The sequence below is a fragment of the Corvus moneduloides genome, chromosome 1 (assembly GCF_009650955.1).
Source record: "Corvus moneduloides isolate bCorMon1 chromosome 1, bCorMon1.pri, whole genome shotgun sequence".
Classification (NCBI taxonomy): Eukaryota; Metazoa; Chordata; class Aves; order Passeriformes; family Corvidae; genus Corvus; species Corvus moneduloides.
The window spans coordinates 146304430-146323285 of record NC_045476.1 but is presented as its reverse complement, the minus strand read 5'-3'; the positions used below and the strand labels follow the sequence as shown (position 1 = coordinate 146323285).

Here is an 18856-nt window from a genome sequence, read left to right as displayed (position 1 = left end):
CCATCAAAAGAAACCCAAAGATACAATATGATTGGCTGCCAACATGTTGCAAATGCATCCTAAGAATATCTGATAAAGATTAATTTTGTAGTGAAGGGACAATCAATATCATCTCCGATATTTAAACATTATCTTCATGTTGTATATACCTGATGAAGTGGTACAAGCAGACAAAATGAAGCTAGCATTTCTCTAAACTATGGATTGTGGACTGACTTTGAACTACAACAGGACTAAGGTTTCTGTTACATGAAAGCTGATGAAAGTAGTTATAGTGGAATTTAGACAATTATTTGAATTACAGGTGCTTGTCACATATGACCTTTTATTAAAAATATTTTGAGAATATTGATAGGCCAATAATAAAATAGATAAGGAAATAAAACTTAAATGGATAGAAAAAATAGAGACAAGTGTTCAAATTTTCCAGTTTTTTCTTTCTAACAATAAGGTGCTTTGATTTTGCAGTACTTTTGAAAATCTGTTCTTTATTCAGGTGCCTGAATGTGAAATCTGACCTGGGTTGGGAATACCGAACTCTTGGAAATTTAGACGAAGTTTCCATGCTGCTTTTTGTAACGTTTCTTAGCACCATTTGATTAATAAATTATGCTAAAGAGTACAAAATATTAAGATTTTAAATGTCTAATATGTGTATACTATACTATACTATGTACTCAGAATAACGCTTCACTCAAATTTTAATCTGCATACTTACAGAAAGTAACATGCATCCTATCCAGCAACCCTTAGAAAGAGAACTCCATTGTATAGGCATAGGTTCTCCAGGGAGGAGTTTTCTCCCCTTTTCTCCCATGTCCACATAACCCCTCTCTCACTCTGCCCCAGATGATACATCAGCAACTCAGTGTTCCTCACTCTCTTCAGGTCCTCCAAGAGCAGGATGATACCCAGTGCTGGTGAACACTGGGAAGCTCAGCTTCTCCCTTTACAGGACAGATGTGTGCACCCCAAATGCCTGTAACCCCCTCCTGTGAAACGGTTCCATGTGTCTTTATGCTGAATACATTCAATGCAAAGTCTGTAATAGCAAACAGTGATCCAGCTGCAGATAATGGTTCTTCAGAAGTATCCCACAGGGCAACGCATGTTCCAAGACTGTTTAAACCCTTCTAGAGATATTAGTTGTTTCCTTCCTTTGGAAACTTAGAAAAGAAAATTAATCTGAACTATACACAAATAATATTGAAGCTCAGAATTAAAACCAACACAAACAAAAATGAAATGAAGACCTAGAAATGACATGATTTTCAGTGCACTGAACTGAGATCAGCAAAGCATTACTTTTAAGTAAAATGGTCCACATACTTTCTGCAATCAGAATAAAAAATGAGGCTAATTGAGAATATATTATATAACAGGTGTCTTTTGATGCTTTTCAAAAAGCATTAATTTGATGGAAGATTTTGCTATGTTAAGTTATATTATGGCAAATTTAATTAATTTTATCCTAAAATCATGTATTTATTTATTTTTGATACCTTTCTTTAATATAAATTAAGTATTCAGTAATTAATACTATGAAAAATTCAAAAGGCCACTAAAAAAATCAGATATGACTACCAAAACACAACACCTTGGTTCAGCAAACAAGGAAGTGACATTTCCCTTCAGTAAAAGAACAAGTTAAACACTATTAACCTGTGCTCCAAATAACTTCATGTGGATTGGTTGCCATAGATGAACAAATTGGAAAAGAGCCAGATACCACTGGCCGTTAAAGCTAACAATGCCTGTTTTCAAATGCTCTGTCTGAGGAGCAATTCAAGCTATTCCCTGAAGAATGACACACAATATAACAAAGCAAAGTGTCTCGGAGCATCTACATACCAAGGTGTTATTGTTCAGATCCATCTTCCCAGTGAAAGGCCCCCATGTTGTTCCAACTGGAAGCTGCTGCCGGCTCTGAATCTTGCGCTCCCCGTCTTTCTGGACCACCTCCAACTCTCCTGCAAATAAAGAAAACAAGCAGTGTTGAGAGTACTTTCACTCATGCCTTGACAACAACCACCTCTGCCTTTGTGTTGCTTTTATACGCACAATGTTCTGAGGACCAATATAATGAGAATTAATTATGCTTGTCTGAAAAACAACTGATCTTGTCATCCTGCAAAAGAAAAACAAACCTTTTTCCCTTATAATTATATTCAAATTTGGTTTAGGAAGTCCCATTCCTTTCTTGCATCTTTTCACACACATTAGAGTTTGAAATAAATTTTATTTAGAACAGCATTCCGTAAAAGTTCTTAAGAAGTGCTGAGGAGGGGGGAAATGACAGCTGAAAAGAGAGACTGCAGTAGCAGCCACACCTGGTACATTAACCTCCTTGATGCATTTTGCTGCACAAGATCACATTTTGAAGCACACAGAAACTAAAAATTTGAGAGATACACCATACAGCCACAAAAAAATCACAACATCTCCACGATACTACTAAAAGCATTTACTACAATTACAAAAAGGATTTTGTACTGAGTGAGATTTTACAGGTAGTAACATTTCAGAATTAAACAAGAAATAATTTTAACTGGTAGCTTGATATTATAAGACAAAATAAGTAAAATCAATGGGGAGGCTGTATAATGATTTTTTTTAGTGCATAATGATTTTTACTGCATGATAATTTTTATTTTCTTAAACATAAATTTTATTTTTGAAAGCAAAGACTTCAAAATTAACACTTAAAAGAAATTTTTGCTTTAGCTCACCTTAACTTTTCTGGATTTTCCACTAAAGAGGAAGAATAACACAGAATTTATCATTTCCATGGAGGGAAAAATAAAACTCAGTCACCACCTTAACCTCCCCATATTTTTTTTACTTCATTTAAAGATTAAAAAAATAGTCTGGGCAACTCTTTTTTTAAAGGAGTCTAATCCTATTTTTTGTGAACAAATGTTTCATTTAAAAATACAGCAACAGTTATATTTATATATACAATTTCGAACACTATTTTCTAAATAAATTCTGGTTTCAGGCTTTCATAGGGATAGGATGGAACAAGGACAGGCTGATCTGTGCTTTTCCTGTTAGATGTTTGACTGCTTTTTTCCATGCTCTTGCACTTCCAAGCTTTGCCCTTCCTGGAGGTAGGCAAAAAATCTGTTCTCAGGAGCAGCAGAGCTCACCTCAACTTTGCTGTAGCCATGATTTTTCATGATTTGTTTTCCATGACTGCTAAAGCCCCTTCCTCCCTTTCCACACCAAACAGATGCAACAGTGATTCCTGTCTTTTGCATCAGCACATCTCATCAACTCCAGCCCAAATAAGGATGGTGCTTTTCCACAAACAGAGCAAAGTCCAACTGTGCAAGGAGTCAAATCATCCCAGATTTAGAACTGGTGGTTGTTGTGAAACGAACCTTGGGCTGAAGGAAGTGAGTAACTCCTCCTGGCTCACAGGCAGCCTTCCACAGACTTTCCAGAGCTAAACATTCCCATGAATGCCTAGATTTACATTGCAGTCAGGCTGCAAAGCTTTTCCTTGTCCACAGGGGTTAATCTTGACCATCTTCCAAAAAGAAGACTTGGCTCCAGCTTCCATTTTCAAGCACAGAAATCTAAATTTCACCTCTGAGTGTTGCAGATTACAAAACTACTCTACGTAAAATCGTGCATCAAATCCTTCCTGCAAACTGGAACAAATCTAGGAAATAGAGCTGTATCGGTTTACAAAAGCTTCTCTGTATGTGGGTGAGTCCTCATCATGACAGTGCTATGACATTTTAAAAGGCAGTATGTGAGCAGGAAAGCTTATGGATTAATTATATCTAATTTACACATGTGACATATATGCATCCAAAAAGAAAAAAAAAAAACAAACCCAAACAACCATAAAAGCATTTTTTCCTTCTCACGGTCACATTGTTACAAATTGTATTAGCTTTTAAAATCTCTTTATATGTTAATTATGGAAGAAAGAAATTGCAATGTAACATGTTTATCACTTAGCCATACTGCAGCATTTTCTCTCTACACAGAGATGAAAACTGCAGCATTTGCTTGCTTTTACACACTAAAAAACAGCCATGTCTATGGACATGTCACATTTAACTGATACCAGAGGAATCATGAGAATCTTTGAAAACCCTTTTAAAAAATAATTCAGCCTCCCTTTCTGCCACTGACATTTTTCATTTGAAAAGGGTTCAGACACAGTCAAACAGTGACTCCTTATCTGTACCTGTGGATTTACAAGCAGGCCTGTCTTTTAATGGATTAAGAACGACAAACTTAGGGCAGATCAACCAGTGATATCCAAAAAGCTACCAAAGTTTTAAGGTACACATCATTACACATTGTATTTTAAATAAAATTAATAACATGAATCTTACACCTGATAAGTAGTTCAGATTTGAGGCAAACATAACAAGCATTTTTTTCAAATATAATTTTTCCCTTCGGTTGATAATTAAATAACTTATTATGGAATCTCTCTCTTATTCACTTTTGCTACAGTTCCAAGGTGTAGTTCAGGCAATATTTCAATTTATATGAATACTTTGAAATATACTGCAGATGGGGTAACATCATGCTGAATTGTACTGAAACTGTTGTGTTTCCCCATCCCCTCAGAACACCATGAAAGAGTAGTAGATTGCAGAGAGGGTAACAAAATGTTTTGCTGCAAAACCATTCTATTTCTCTTCATTACAGTTCTCCAAAAAAGATACATTTTTCTTGTCACCACGACCAGCAGCCATTTTACTGCCATGGGTGAATGTCAGAGTTGGGAAGGACAATCTGTTTGCATGTTTTGGCAAAACGAGACAATCTGGCTATGCTTATACAAGGTGTAGCACATTAAAATTTAGTCCTTGGTGAAGATTTTTTTTTCAGCTAAAAATCTTCAGTTTTATAGACAAAAAACACTGCCTGCAACTTTTCTGCATTCATTTACAACATTTTTCTCCTCTGAATCTTCCTATTTTGTGAATGGTACCACAATTGCAGCACAAAGGGGCTGTCTCCCACTTGATGTAACTGAGGCTGTCCCCTACTTACTGCTGACTTACTACAGGGATGCTGGTTTAAGTGCCATGCCTGTGGCCCTAAACAATGTGTGACTGCAAGGGTGTTTGCTAGAAAAATGAGAACCTCACCCTGTGACTCTTAATTAAAAGGGCTGGAAAAATATGTCAGCAAGACAAGATTTTCCCCTTCAGCCTCAGAGGAAGTTCAGATGTAAATCTGAAGTGCTCTACAGCTACCATCCCCTGCACAACTGTTCACGATCTTCACAGATTACATCAGGAGAAGGAAGAGGATCTAAGACTTTATTGCTGTATCACCACTCACAGTAAGAAGTGTAAAGACTCAACTGGTACTGACTCTTCACACATACTTGTCCATGGAAATTCCAACATGTGGGGAGAAAAAGGATGAAAAACTGCTGCAGCTTCCTTTACTCCACGCTCAAGCCCAAAGGAAGCAGAAAATTCTGTGCCAAGCACTGTTAGGTGCTTCCAGTAATCAGCAATGGCAACAGACCACCTCAGTACTGAATATAACATTCCTTCACATAACAGCAAATTATAATAGAACTCATTCCTACCCCTGGAACAAAATATGTGATATAGTCATAATTTCCACACAAAGTAGAGAAGCAGTTTAACTCTTTTCATCCTAGACTTGTCAGGTCTCCTATTGAAAAGGACAGCAAGAAGTATAACAGAAGCAGCAGTAAGAAATACAAGTAGAGAGGAAGTGATGCTCTGCTTTTAGTTTTTGTGAGTAAGGTAAAAAATTACTTAAGAGACATTCCATTTAGCAACACTTACTTGCCCTTTCCTTGCTATGGAGCAAGTGGGGTTTGGTTTTTTTGTTTTTTCTTCAGCTTGTTCCTCACGAACATACTTATTTCCAGCTTGCTGAGTAAGTTTATACAAAAATATTTGAGACACATAGTATGGGCTAATCAATTTTGGTAAAAGATAATGCTGTTAGTGCTGCGGGCTGTTTCTCTTATCTTGTTGATGTAGCATACTTTTAAGGCCTGTGATTACTCAAAGACTTATGATAGCTGCACTGTAAAAGAAGCCTCAAGTCATGACTCACTAGTACAGCTACAAAACATCCCATGGCTTTTAAGATATTAGGCCACCTTGGTGGATAGAAAACCAGAATGAAAGGACTCAATTTAGGATTCTTTTCATACATGCATATATTGTTTCAGGCATGCCACACAGGGCTTTCATAAAACAGAAGGTAGAGAGGTCAGTTTAGCTTTGTATTCTTTTACAGGACAATCAGGATGATTTAAAAAAACCTTTCCACAAAACATAGAGTACACAGGAATCCAACAAGAGCTTTTGGCCCTTAACAGGATTTGATCACAGTTTGACTACCAGAAAAATTCATCTATACATAGTATTTCTGAAACAAAATAATACTGGCTTTCGTCCATCTACCTACATTCTAGGGTAAGAAATAAAGGAGTATATATCTGAAGGTGAATGATAATCAGTTTTTGTGGGACAAAAAGAGAACTACTTCATTGAGAAATAACTGTATCCAGATTCATATGCATTTAACACTTCTAAGCAAGTCAGTGATAGCTTTGGGCAATAGTTGGTTTTTGTTTTTTTTAAATTGAAAATAGCTTTTTAAGTGGAGTCAGTTCAAAACAATGAGTAAACTCTTCCTGTGCTATAATTAGAGACTGGTTATTTGACATCATGGGGCTCTACCAATTTCCACAAGCAAATGGCTCCTTCTTTGTATATTTCCAGTCCACAGCCACCTGGCTCTCTAATGAGTATTTTTACATGGCAGAGAAGTCGTGCATGTTGTAATTTCAAACAAGGACTGCTCTGAAGTCAGAGCGAGCAAGTTAAAAACACTCTCAGAAGTTCTTAAATGCCACCCAGCCCAGAACCCAGTATCTGCCTGCCATCCTATATGCACAGGAAAAATCTGCAATTAATATTTGGCTGGTGATTGCTTCCATCATAACAAACTAATACGTGTACATCTGCACACAGCAATTCACTGATAGTGGAGAACTATCCCATTTCCACTTCTGTGATTCTTAATAAGGTAGTTCCAATATTCAGTGCTCACACACTTGTTTGGCAGACATAAACTGCATTATTGAGATACTTCCTGTAAATTCTCCTCCCTCAATTTTCAAGTCTCTGAGACATAACACGCACTAAACTACAGTTTTGAACATAAACTTGAAATACGACATTCTCTATTCAAGTACTCCAGTCAAACCCTGATAAATCAGGCTGGCCATGCAGTGATCTTATCCCTTCTGACTCTTTAATAAATCGAACCTTGTAAGTTCACGCTGTTGGAAGTTGTCACTAAATGAAATTGTGACCTTATCCGATGCGTGAACTTATCCTGCTGACAACTACATTTATTGTACGGATAAGCATAAGGGAAAAAAAAGAGGCTTTCGATAATTGTGATCTTACCCATATGCAACTCTAACAGATGGGATCTTTTTGATGTTCCATTTAATGATTTGTCTATGATGAGCCTCTACTCAGAGAAAAAATAAATGTTCTTCATAGGTAAGTGGTAGGGGGACTAGTAAGCGGTATGAAAAGTGCACAAAGAGGAGTGGCTGACAGCAGAGAGGCAAAAGCTATTAGCGTAACACAAAGGGCTTTGAATTAGCTGGTAATTGCACTGGAAAAGATAACATAATGGAAGTGGTAAAACAGTAACATTCCCTTTCCACAGGACTCATTCAGTAGTCCAAAACCCTGAAACAAGGAACTGTGACTCTGAGGCAGTAACCCAAAATATGCTGTGCTGTGGCACCTCATGATGAAGGAGTGAATGAATGAATGAAAAAATTCTCTTCCAGCACTGACTACATGTTTGCCTCTGCAGTTGTGGAAGAATGCTGGGTAACAGAAAATTCATAGAATTATAGAATAGTTTGGGTTGGAAGAGACCCTTAAAGGTAATCTAGTCCTACCTTCCTTCACTGAGCAGGGACATCTTCAACTAGATCAGGTCACTGAGAGCCCAGTTCAACTTGACCTTGAATGTTACTAACGATGGGGCATCTACCACCTCTCTGGGCAACCTGTTCCAGCGTCTCACCACCTTCAATTTAAAAATCCCTGAAAATTGCAAAGCATCTTACATTACGGTGTTTGTCACGGATTTAATACATCATGCTACCTAATTCTCACAATGGACAGTACCGTACCCATTCTGCAATCAGTATGCTGACTCCAGAGCAAGAAGACCTGAGCTGTGTCAGGGCACAGACTGTTTTGCAGCACTGTAAGTCTACTGTGGGATACAAAAACTGTAGTTATCTTACTAGAAAGACATGCATATATATGAGACAAATTCACACTGATTCCAAGCAGTAGTGCACTAAATTATAGTCAACCTTCAAAAGAAATTTTATCATTTGCTTTGCTATGAAAATGGCATTCTCAGGGGTCTTGGCAAAACCAGATGTTATTTAGGTTGTCCACAAGCAAAGGCAGAACTTAATTTCACTACCCAAAAGATCGGGCAGGACACTGTTAGGACAAGAAAGATAGAAGGAGAAACAGATTTGGGACTGAAAGCTGAGAAAACAGCCCTGGATTGGAGTCACCCTGGAGGGAGGGTTGCTATTCTGCTGCCACTGAGGTGGTGGAGGGCTTCTAAACATAGCAGCCTTTTTTCCTTTTCTGAAGTTATTACCACCCACCAGCAACTCCTTCCCCCCAGCCCTGATCCTTCCTGTATACATTGCACTTAAGGAGTAGAGTTAACCAAGCCTCTTAGCAATGAGGGAGGTAGACCCAATAATAGGCCACAGGTACTTATGGCTCTAACATACTGATCTCCTTTGCCTATGCTCAGAAGCAGGTCTAGATAGCAAACACCATGCAGGAGAAGCTGCCACAAGCTGCTTCACTCCTAACTCAGCTGCCTAACGTTGCCCCATCTTGACAATGCTCCCACAGGGCAGCTGTGCACTCTAGGTAAGGATGACAAATGAAAAGGCTTCTCCATTTTCTGTAACAAAAAAACTTGCTACTCCCTACCTTTCTTTAGAGCCCTGAAAGTCAGAACCAGAGTTTCTTTACCTCTTCTACCTGCTGCTAGTACTGCAAATGGCAGAGAGTGTAGGTGCTATCCTTATCTGCAACGGTGTTGTCCTACATCAGGCAATAAAGGGAAGGAATGAATATTGTGAAAGTGAGGACAGGGAAAGCCTAGGCAAAGATTTTTGGAGAAAAAAAGACCACATAAGGTGGGGCAGGGGGGTGGGTGGGAACAGGATAGGGGCAGAAATAAATTTAAGAAACAAAGCAAGAGAGAGGAAGTCTAGGGAAAGAGCCATTTGAAGACCCAAGTTGGGTCTGATCAGGACACAAAGACAGCAAGTGGAAAAAGAGGATCATAAGATATTCAAGAAAAAGTGGGATGCAGAAAACTTGCCAGAGTGAGAGAAGAAACATGTATCTCCAAATCTGAAACACAAGAGAAGTGCGTGAATTTCCATTTAGAATCAGAATGCAAACACTACTATTCTATTTTAGCCAAGGCATCTGTGTTATTTCAGTGCTTAATTTGTAAGCTAAACCACTAAAATAAAACATACTTGTTTTAATATCTCATTGCTCAGCTGAATCCTGGCTAAACTGAACAACTGAAGTGTGTCTACACTGCACCCAGTGATGTGATTTCACCTGACATTTGGTCAAACCCATTCTCTATATCCAAGTAGCCAGATCACCATATGCACCATAAAACATTTTTGAGAAGAAGTTTCATTACTGGTTTACATGAGACTCCAGCTATTCCTGCAACACTGACCAGGGTATGGATACATAAAGTGCTTGAGATTTACAAATGAAATGCAGAGCTAACTACACTGATGCAAAGGTGCACTATGTCTTGCAGCACAAGCATAGTTTTCAGAGATTATAGTTTCGAAAGAAGTGACTGACACTTAAAAGTCAAAAATTCTCTATTTGTAGATGTATTTGAGATTTTTAGTGCTCTATTTGTATTCAGTTACTTACACAAAATGAATACAAAAGAAAAAAGTTACCTTCTTATAGTACCTCACACTCCTATAATCTACAAAATTTAGTAGGAATACAGGATCACACCCCAGATTAGAAAAACACAGACCTATGGTGGTGAACACAATCTGCACCAATTTGAAACGACAATGCAACTTCTGCATTTGGGGAGAACTGAAAGGGAGGGCAATTAACTGAGTAAATGTTAATAGCACACAAATTGAGTAGCTACTAAAGAAATGGAAATGGCAAACTAAATAATTTTTCACCATATATGCCATCAAAATAATTTTTAAGGCTTAAGATGAACTATTACAAAAAGTACTGTTCTTTTCCCTGGAAGTCAGAAAGGAAGGAGTACTTAATGGACATGGCTGCTAGAATTTGATTAGCTTTTTAAATTTTTACACAGCTCTATGTACTTTTCCTTTATTTGGACTGCTTCACTGAACTTACAGAAATGTACTCGAAGAAAAAGAAAGGAAACAGAAGTAGAACGAAAAAGATATTTACTAAAGATACACTAACAATGCCAAAGGTTTTTTCACTTGCTTCAGAGTCAAGTTCCACATAATATGTGGAAATACTGTGTTTATATTAGTATCTAGTCTACACACAGAGGTAAAATAAATGCAGTCATCATGGCAAAATCCTGATCCTGCAATGAAAGAAGAAGAAAAGATCTTTTAGTTTTCAAGCCTACTAACTAATGACAATTTACTCCTCTGTTTTCTAACTCCACATCTCATACAAGAGGGAAAGAATTTTTTTGTTTGTTTTTTCTCAATAGTTTTCCATCTTTGCATGGTTCAAGAGGTTTTTTACTGCCTGTATGTGTTGAGGTAAACCTGGAGTAGAGTACTTGCAAAAAATACAGAACAAAAAATCCTCAAAGACAACCAGTGTAGCTAAAGAGCCCTCCCTGCAGTTCTCTATGAGACGAATACTGTAAACTGTATCCTCACATGGACAGTCCATACTGGCAAACATGATTCCCAATTATATTATAACACTGCACAGACCCAGTAGGCTGAGCAGGTTCTTCATCCCAGCTACTTGTAGCTTGCACAGCTTTGCTCCCTTTCTCTCCATCACAAATACACAGGATGCTGAAATGCCAGACTTGGCAAGAGCAGGCTGACGATATTACTGAAGAAGGTTTTCTTGGTAAGATCATCATCTGTTTCTGGATACTCTTGGGTATGCTCCCTTCTTCAGCAGAGGAACAGTAGCCCCTGATAAATGTCCCTTTGTGTGCAGATTCTCCCTGATATATGCAAAAACACTTCAGTCTTGAGTCTGTCTCCTTTTTCTTTACTTCATATAGCTGAAATACAACTGGAGGTTTATGGAGCATTGTATGTAAAACAATAGAAAGTGGGCACAACTGGAAATACAGCTTATGTAACTCAGACTGAAGTATTTTCTGAAATAGATGCTATTCTGCATGGGAGAAAATGAAACATTTCCCCATCACCTACCAATCTTTCCCAAGGACTTTTTGGAATCCTTTTAGCTGGAAGATGCTCACATTTTATGTTTTACAGTATTATTTACACAAGTATATATGATAGTTATATAAAATAAATCATAGACATTTGTATGTTTACCCAATATTTTTTGATTTCTTTTTTACTTGGAAAAAATGAAAAATATCAATGCAGCTTGTGTTGCCAGTGAATGTAAAAAGCTGCTGAAGTTAACTTAGTATGAAGACTGCTGTATTGATATTGATGTAATTAAATATATTACATGAGCAAAAATGTTTTGAAAAGTATTCTTTTTAACTCTAAAAGCAAGGCAGTGAGATCATCTGTGACTGGATCTGCAGTGTCTTCTCAGTTTACAGTACTTATGCTTAGAATGAAGGATCTATTTTCATCTCTCATTTGTGTAACAGCAGAAAAGTTATTTGCTTTGTATCAGATATGCATACTCAGAGCTATGAAGCCACTGCTTAGACACCAATATCTGGCTAAAAGTATGTGAGCCAAACTGTCTAAATGTCTTGCAAAAGAAGCAGATGCTTTAATATGATTTTCCTATGTCCTTTCAATGTTTCCAACAGAATTCTGAGAGTACAAAGAAAAAGACAAAAATCTCAATGAAGACTCAAATTTATCAGTATTTAGTGTAACCATCCAAAAGATCTAGTTATTGTTGAGATTAGGAAAGTGAGAGGGAGACAGGGACAAAGGGAGATTGAATGCTATGCTCCACTGCATGCATGCAATATATATTCACATCCATTATAAATACAATTTATATGAAAAGCAACACTATTATAAATAGAAATAAATGTAGTATAACTATAATGTACAATATCAAGATTCAAATTAATATTTCCTTTGCACTTGCTGAGAATGGCCACGCATAACAGACACATGGCTCTACACTGCTCCGGCACTCATGAGTTATGTGCTTATCTACATCTTCTATGATCAAGTACCAGCAGTGACCAAGACAGCTTTTTAACACTGTGCCAGACAGGAACTGACTGCTGGGCTTGGACATGGACCAGAGTACACTTCAGTGCCTCAGCCTGTACTACCACACCGCTTTCACGTGCAGCTATATCTTAGCATAGCCGAGACTTTGAAGCCGATATAAAGTGATGCTCACTTATACGGCAGACTTGTAACTTTGAGTGAAATAGACCCTTGAACAGAGATTGAGCACAAGTCCTGTGCACTGCCTAAATCCTACTCCGAGGCTTACATAAGACTTAAGTAGAATACTGGCTTTGCGGCAGCCTTCTGTACAGGAATGATCTTGACCTTCACATGAGTAAGTCCCAGGGACATCATGTGTGTAAAGCATATCCCAAATTGCTTTGCCTTACCACCTTCCCTTCTACAAGCGCAGGTTTTGAACACCCCATTGCTGCTTGGGCAGATGTAGTGACTGGGGAGCCTGAGGAAGAGCCACGACTGGCACATGCTCTGTGGCAGTAGTATGTAGATAGATGGCCTTTCCCCTGGACAATGATCTCCTGAGACTGACTCTTCACAGCTTAGACTTCACCTCTGTAAACAATGACTGAGAACAAGTCCACATATTCCATGGCCTTACTGGAAATTTCAGCCTAAGTAAGAAACTCAGGGTCTCAGGGGAAGTCAGTGCTAGTGACAGGAACCCTAAATTTCCCTGAAAATTGCAATCGCTGCTTCTGAAAACACAATACTTAAAATAAACTCATTATTTTGAAGAAGTAGGAAAGTATTTCTGGCAAAGCATAGTCATGAAACAGGCAGTGTCAACAGTGATCAAAAGAATTATAATTCAAAATATATCTGGGCTACAGAATTATTTTGTCATTGAAGCATTAAAACTGCCCCTATACTACCATGTTTTAAAAATACTAATGTCAATTTTTAACAGCTTCTTCTTATCCTGCAGTGGTGACTTACTGTAAGAATGTAAGAAGCATAGCCTACTGTTAAATACATAGAGTTAAAATGGCTAAGTACGTATGAAATTATCATATTGAAAAAGATGCAGTTTGAAATCTTTATTCCCCTGATAATAAAATCAGCACTTTACAAAATCATATGTAATAGCATAAAAATTCCCCTAAAAATATAGGCTCCTTTCTACCTCCCCATTAAAAAAAAATCACACGCATAATTGCAAAGAAAAAATTTCTATTTTAACTGTGACTATTACTTTGATGTACATAGATACTTTTCAACTTAACAGTTCCTTTTTGATAGGCACAGACAATTTGCTGTAAAAGGAGTCTTGGAGAAAGACAGTTTCATTCTACCAGTTTTTCCCCCGTATGTTTTCATCTCAATTACCAAAGTACATTAACAGGATACATAATGCATTAGCTTAAAAGGAATAGACTATCTAGACAAACAAATCCTACTTTTACATAACCAATGTTGCAGTTAGTGGTTTAAAAATCAAGCCTTTCAGCATCAAAAAAACCTTGAACTTCCATGCAGGAGCTGGGACCGCTCTTTTGCATATTCCAGTACCTCTCCATAAAAGCCAGCTTTCTACCCATCTCCTGTCCCCTGGACACTGCTTCCTTGGGCAGTTCAGCTGCCACTTGCCCTCCCCCTATTGCCCTCTGTGGCCTCAGTGTTCCTCCTCAGTACTGTGTCCTACCCAAGTTCCCAGTGACTGCCTCCAACGATGTCCAGAAGCAAATGTCAGAAAAGACATGAGCAGTAAGGGACAAATGCTGTCCTCCACACAACTGATTCATAACTTTCTGTCTTCCCCCTATTGATCACAGATCATCTGCCAGTCAAGCCTAAGCTGAGCTTAGAAACTTCCAAGTTACAGCAGACGCATTAAAGTCATAATGAAATAAAACTCCATGTTCATAAACTTCATACTGACTTAAAGTGAATAAACATGAAGCATTGGAGGAAATAATATTATACTTGGAGGAAAAAATTCATACTATACTCTATACAAGTTTTACACTTTTTCATACTTTTTGTAAGCATTTATAAGTGTGTTAGAATTCTAAATCAATAAGATAATTTCATACAAAAAAATATATTTATGGCTGGGTTGTAACATTAGCACCTTAACTTACCCATATGTGAGAATATATGTATAAATAAACCCACACAGCTTACAAAGTCTTCCACTGTGCCAAATATAGCCATGATATGTTTTGGTACTTTGGTACTTTCTATATGCTTGTGCTGTCTTCTCCTCCTGACAACCAATAAAAAATACTGGAAATTACTTTCTTAAATGAGAGAGAGATATTCAAAAGCCAGTACCTAAGAAACTCCTATAAACAAGTAGTTCAAGCCTTTGCGAGTACTTTCTCATGCATATCATAATAACAGTTCCAAGAAACTATCAAATAAAGAAGATGCACAGACTTTTAGAGAAGGCCACTCTTGCGGCAAACATTTTAGTTATAATCTTTGAAAGATGTGGACTTGGTAAATTGGATCTAAGCCTACCTCCTATGGGACATCCAATGTCACTCATAATCTCTGTAACTCTGAAAGTAATAATAATTCCTTTCTCTCACCTTTTAATGACCTGTCTTTTTAAAAAGCATGCAATCCAGAGTGGGGACTGTAACTGTGTTTGCATGTATAGGCATACATATAAAAAATGTAAAACAGATACACAGATATACATGACAGATAAGATAGATAGATCTGTATATACACACACATTTTTTATTTATCTATAAAGTATAGTATCTAGGACAAAAGGATCTGTGTCAGTAGAAACCAACAGCTTCTACATGATACTGTAATGCATGCAGCAAAAAAAATAACATATCTTGGCATTCTGAAAGGAATGCCCTTTTCAAATATTCTGCATCTTTTTTGTCTCTCACAAGTAGCCTTGCAAGGGGGGGTTGATTATGTTTCTGATATGTACTCCATATCACCTTTTGGAATAGTTAAACAAAGCTCAGACCCTGTACTCTCTGAATAACAGGAAAAGACAACCAGAGAGAAAGACACAAAGGACTGGTTTCAAATACAGTATTTGAGGTCTTTGCTTTAATTTGATTTTGGAATTTATCTAAATTCAAACATTACATGGTTTTACTCCTGAAATTATTAAAATCAAAAAAAAAAATAGGCAGGTGAGAAAATACTTATTTATATATTGCTTTTTATCTCCTAGAGACACTCAAAAAATAGCAAACCCTTTGAAATGCTGAGTTCAGTTGTTCCGAAATATAGGTAACACAAGAAAGCAAACCATTCACTCCCTTCTTACCTGCCACCAGCACACAGAGAACACATTTTCTAATTTATTGTCAGCTTCCTAGAAATACTTACACCAATTAAAATAATCTCAATTTGAGTGGCAGCTGACTCTTCAGTGCCATTCCAGGACAAATGTGTCATCTGTTTTTACATTCTTGGATCCAAGGAGTTTTATAATCATGCATCAGTCTTTGACTTTTTCCACAATCACCCATTTACACAACTCCTGACAACTAAACACTGGCACTGTATGCAATACAATTGCTGTTCCTCCTTGTTATGCACAAATGAAATAAAACCTCCAACAGCAAATCAATGCCTACACTTTTTAATGAGTATAATTATGGTAGGAAGAAGGCAAATCAATGTGAAGACTGCGAGCAGAAGCTTTGGGTTTGTCAGTCCTTTCCACTGGCTGTTTTCATTTTGCACATTCATAGAGTACTTAGAAGAAAATAATTCTGTTTGAAAGCTACAACACAGACCTCACAACTACCATTTCAACAGTACACCTCAGTTTCCAGAAATCTTTAAGTATTCTCATGGAGAAACAGAAGCATCACATCTCACCTGTCCTACACCACGAGAGCTTGGTATAAATAGTGTAGAATTTAAAAGCACTACACAATAAAGATACCAGTGTCTGACAAAACCATTATTTCACTGAGAGGTATGATACTTCCCTCCGAAAGGCAATAAAAAGTAAATTCTACACTGCACTGTACATAAAGAACAGTTAAAATGAAAAATTTGTTGTATGACAACCCATGTTGTTAACAATATAGGCAGATCAAGATAAGTGGGTGGATTTGGATCATCATCAGAAGACACAAGGCCATATTTGCCAGTCTATTATGTCATGTTTCTTGAATTCATGATCCTAGGAGTGCAATAACTTTTTATGACATGATGGAGAAGTTACATTTTATACATGCTCCAAATACCCAGGCAAGATAAATGAATTAAACTCAGCAAGCATATTGTATTTTTTAAATGTTACTGGGCAATATAGCATATGGATAATTCTGAAGTCTAAAGCATATAAATCATCAGAAAATACCACTGAAAAGTAAACTGTGATTGCCAGACAATTTACATCAAACTAATCCCTGCCTTTGTAAACCAAAACAGTAGGAAAATGTGAGAAATATGACAATGATGGTAAAGAGATTTTTTATTACGTCAATGGGGAGCACAGCACCAAAATCACACACAATATTTCTGGAACTGATGATAGACTTGAAATCCTATCCTCTTCCAAAAACTGCTCAACCCATTTAGAGGGCTATACCATTTTAGAAGCAATGGTCATTTACATTTCCCTCCAATCATTCGTACTCAAAACACAGGTAGATTTAAAAAAAAAATTGCAAAGAATAATTTTAAGAGAAAATGATGGTAAAGTTGTTAGAAGATGCCTCAATTAAAAAAAAAAAAAAACTTTTATGATTTGACCAACTATTATTTTCTTTGATGCAATTGCATTTATCTTTAGTCATTGAAAACATATACAATATTGCACATCCAAGCCTATGCTTTAACAATATGCTAATTATACAGTTTAGATGATCTGGAAAGAAATCCATTTTGCACTGATGATATAAGGGAGTGACAGTACAATTTACATTAAGAAATGTTTTCTCATTTTTCTCAAAAATTGGTTTGCACTCAGCCGGAGAAATCTAAATTCGACCAACAGGCATCCCTCCCTGCTTCTCCATGGTTACAAAATAACATGACAATCTCAATGACGGAAAAGATGCACAGAAGAATGGGTTACAAAAACTCCTCCGGACACAGGTACACAGGCAGTCAATGTTTTCTTTTGTAATCTGATTAAACAGACGATTATTGTATAGAACAATATTTCAATGCTAGTAGCAGACAATTCTCAGTGACATTACTTCAAACATTTTGAATTAGGTCTTCCAAACTGTCTAAATTAGCCCCCAGGGCAGCTGGCCAGTCCACATTCCTGACTTTATGGGAAGAATTCTAACTGGAGAGGCTAACATAAAGGTTCCCCTTTTGCCTAGAGCTTTGTTCACACATCTCTCTTCACTCCAAGTTTAACAGTACTGTACTATGGTGTACTTTTGGCACACATTTTCCTGCCACTTTAATACCAACCTTTATAGGCAGAGCTTGAAAGAGAATGATTAGTTCATTGTGATTTTCATTTTAATGTTCAAGGGATACAGACTGCATCGACTGGGAGATGGCACAGTGAGAATCCTGATTCCTGGCACAGTGCTCGTCATCAGCCACAGACATCTAAGCACATGGAATTGGAGGGCTAAAAACAGTCTTGATTTATTCATTTGATTCAGAGCTATCTTGCCAGATATATTATGAAAAAGTCCATACCCATAATTTATCCTGAGACTGATACATTTCATTACACTGAGGATTCATGGGGAAATAAAAAAAAAGAGTTTCACAAGTTTTTGGGACCACATAGCTTTACGGATACAGCTGCACCAATGCTGGAATCTAGTCACATTTTATGTAATATTAAAACTATACCAATGCATGACAAGGATAAACTAATGCAGTGTAATGATGTGCCATAGAGAAGACTAATTATTTTCTTAGAGACAAAGCCTAAAAGAGTCTGGCACTCAGAAGTGCAGATCCAGAATTTTTCAAGATTATCAGCAACAGTGGACAGAACAACAGAGAAAAGATCAACAAGGATGGGTAATTCGAGAAAATGATTACAGACTATCACACCAACGACTTTTTATTTAATAAAGGATGTTTATTTAAATAGTTTAGACTCAAACTACAAAATATTTCCATCAGACAAAGCCTGGCATTTTAGAACATTTCTTCAGGCAACCATTTCTTCCTTAGAACACCATCTTCAGGTAACCATTTCCTGGCTTTTATTTGTATTATAAATGTATTTGTCACAGGGAGGAATAGAACTTGAACACCAAATTAAAACCAGTGTTATTAGAAAACAATAAGTGCGAAGACAGAAGCATGTAAGCCCAAGGATAAAAGAAATCCATCATAATATAATTCCACAAAATAAAGATGAAGTTAATCTGAAACCTATGAAAATTAATATCAAGATTTTAATTGACCTCAGCAGGTTTCATCTAGGTCCTGCATGTTCAACAT

General features: G+C 37.1%; 1 protein-coding gene across 2 annotated transcripts in view; it reads right to left on the bottom strand.

Moving 5' to 3' along the window:
* Positions 1 to 18856, bottom strand: part of ZFPM2 (zinc finger protein, FOG family member 2) — a 305809-nt gene that overhangs the window by 157593 nt on the left and 129360 nt on the right. For both annotated transcript variants that reach the window (XM_032131306.1, XM_032131307.1), the window contains one exon: positions 1852 to 1970. In XM_032131306.1, coding sequence (XP_031987197.1) covers positions 1852 to 1970 — 119 coding nt within the window. The remainder of the gene's footprint in view (positions 1 to 1851; positions 1971 to 18856) is intronic.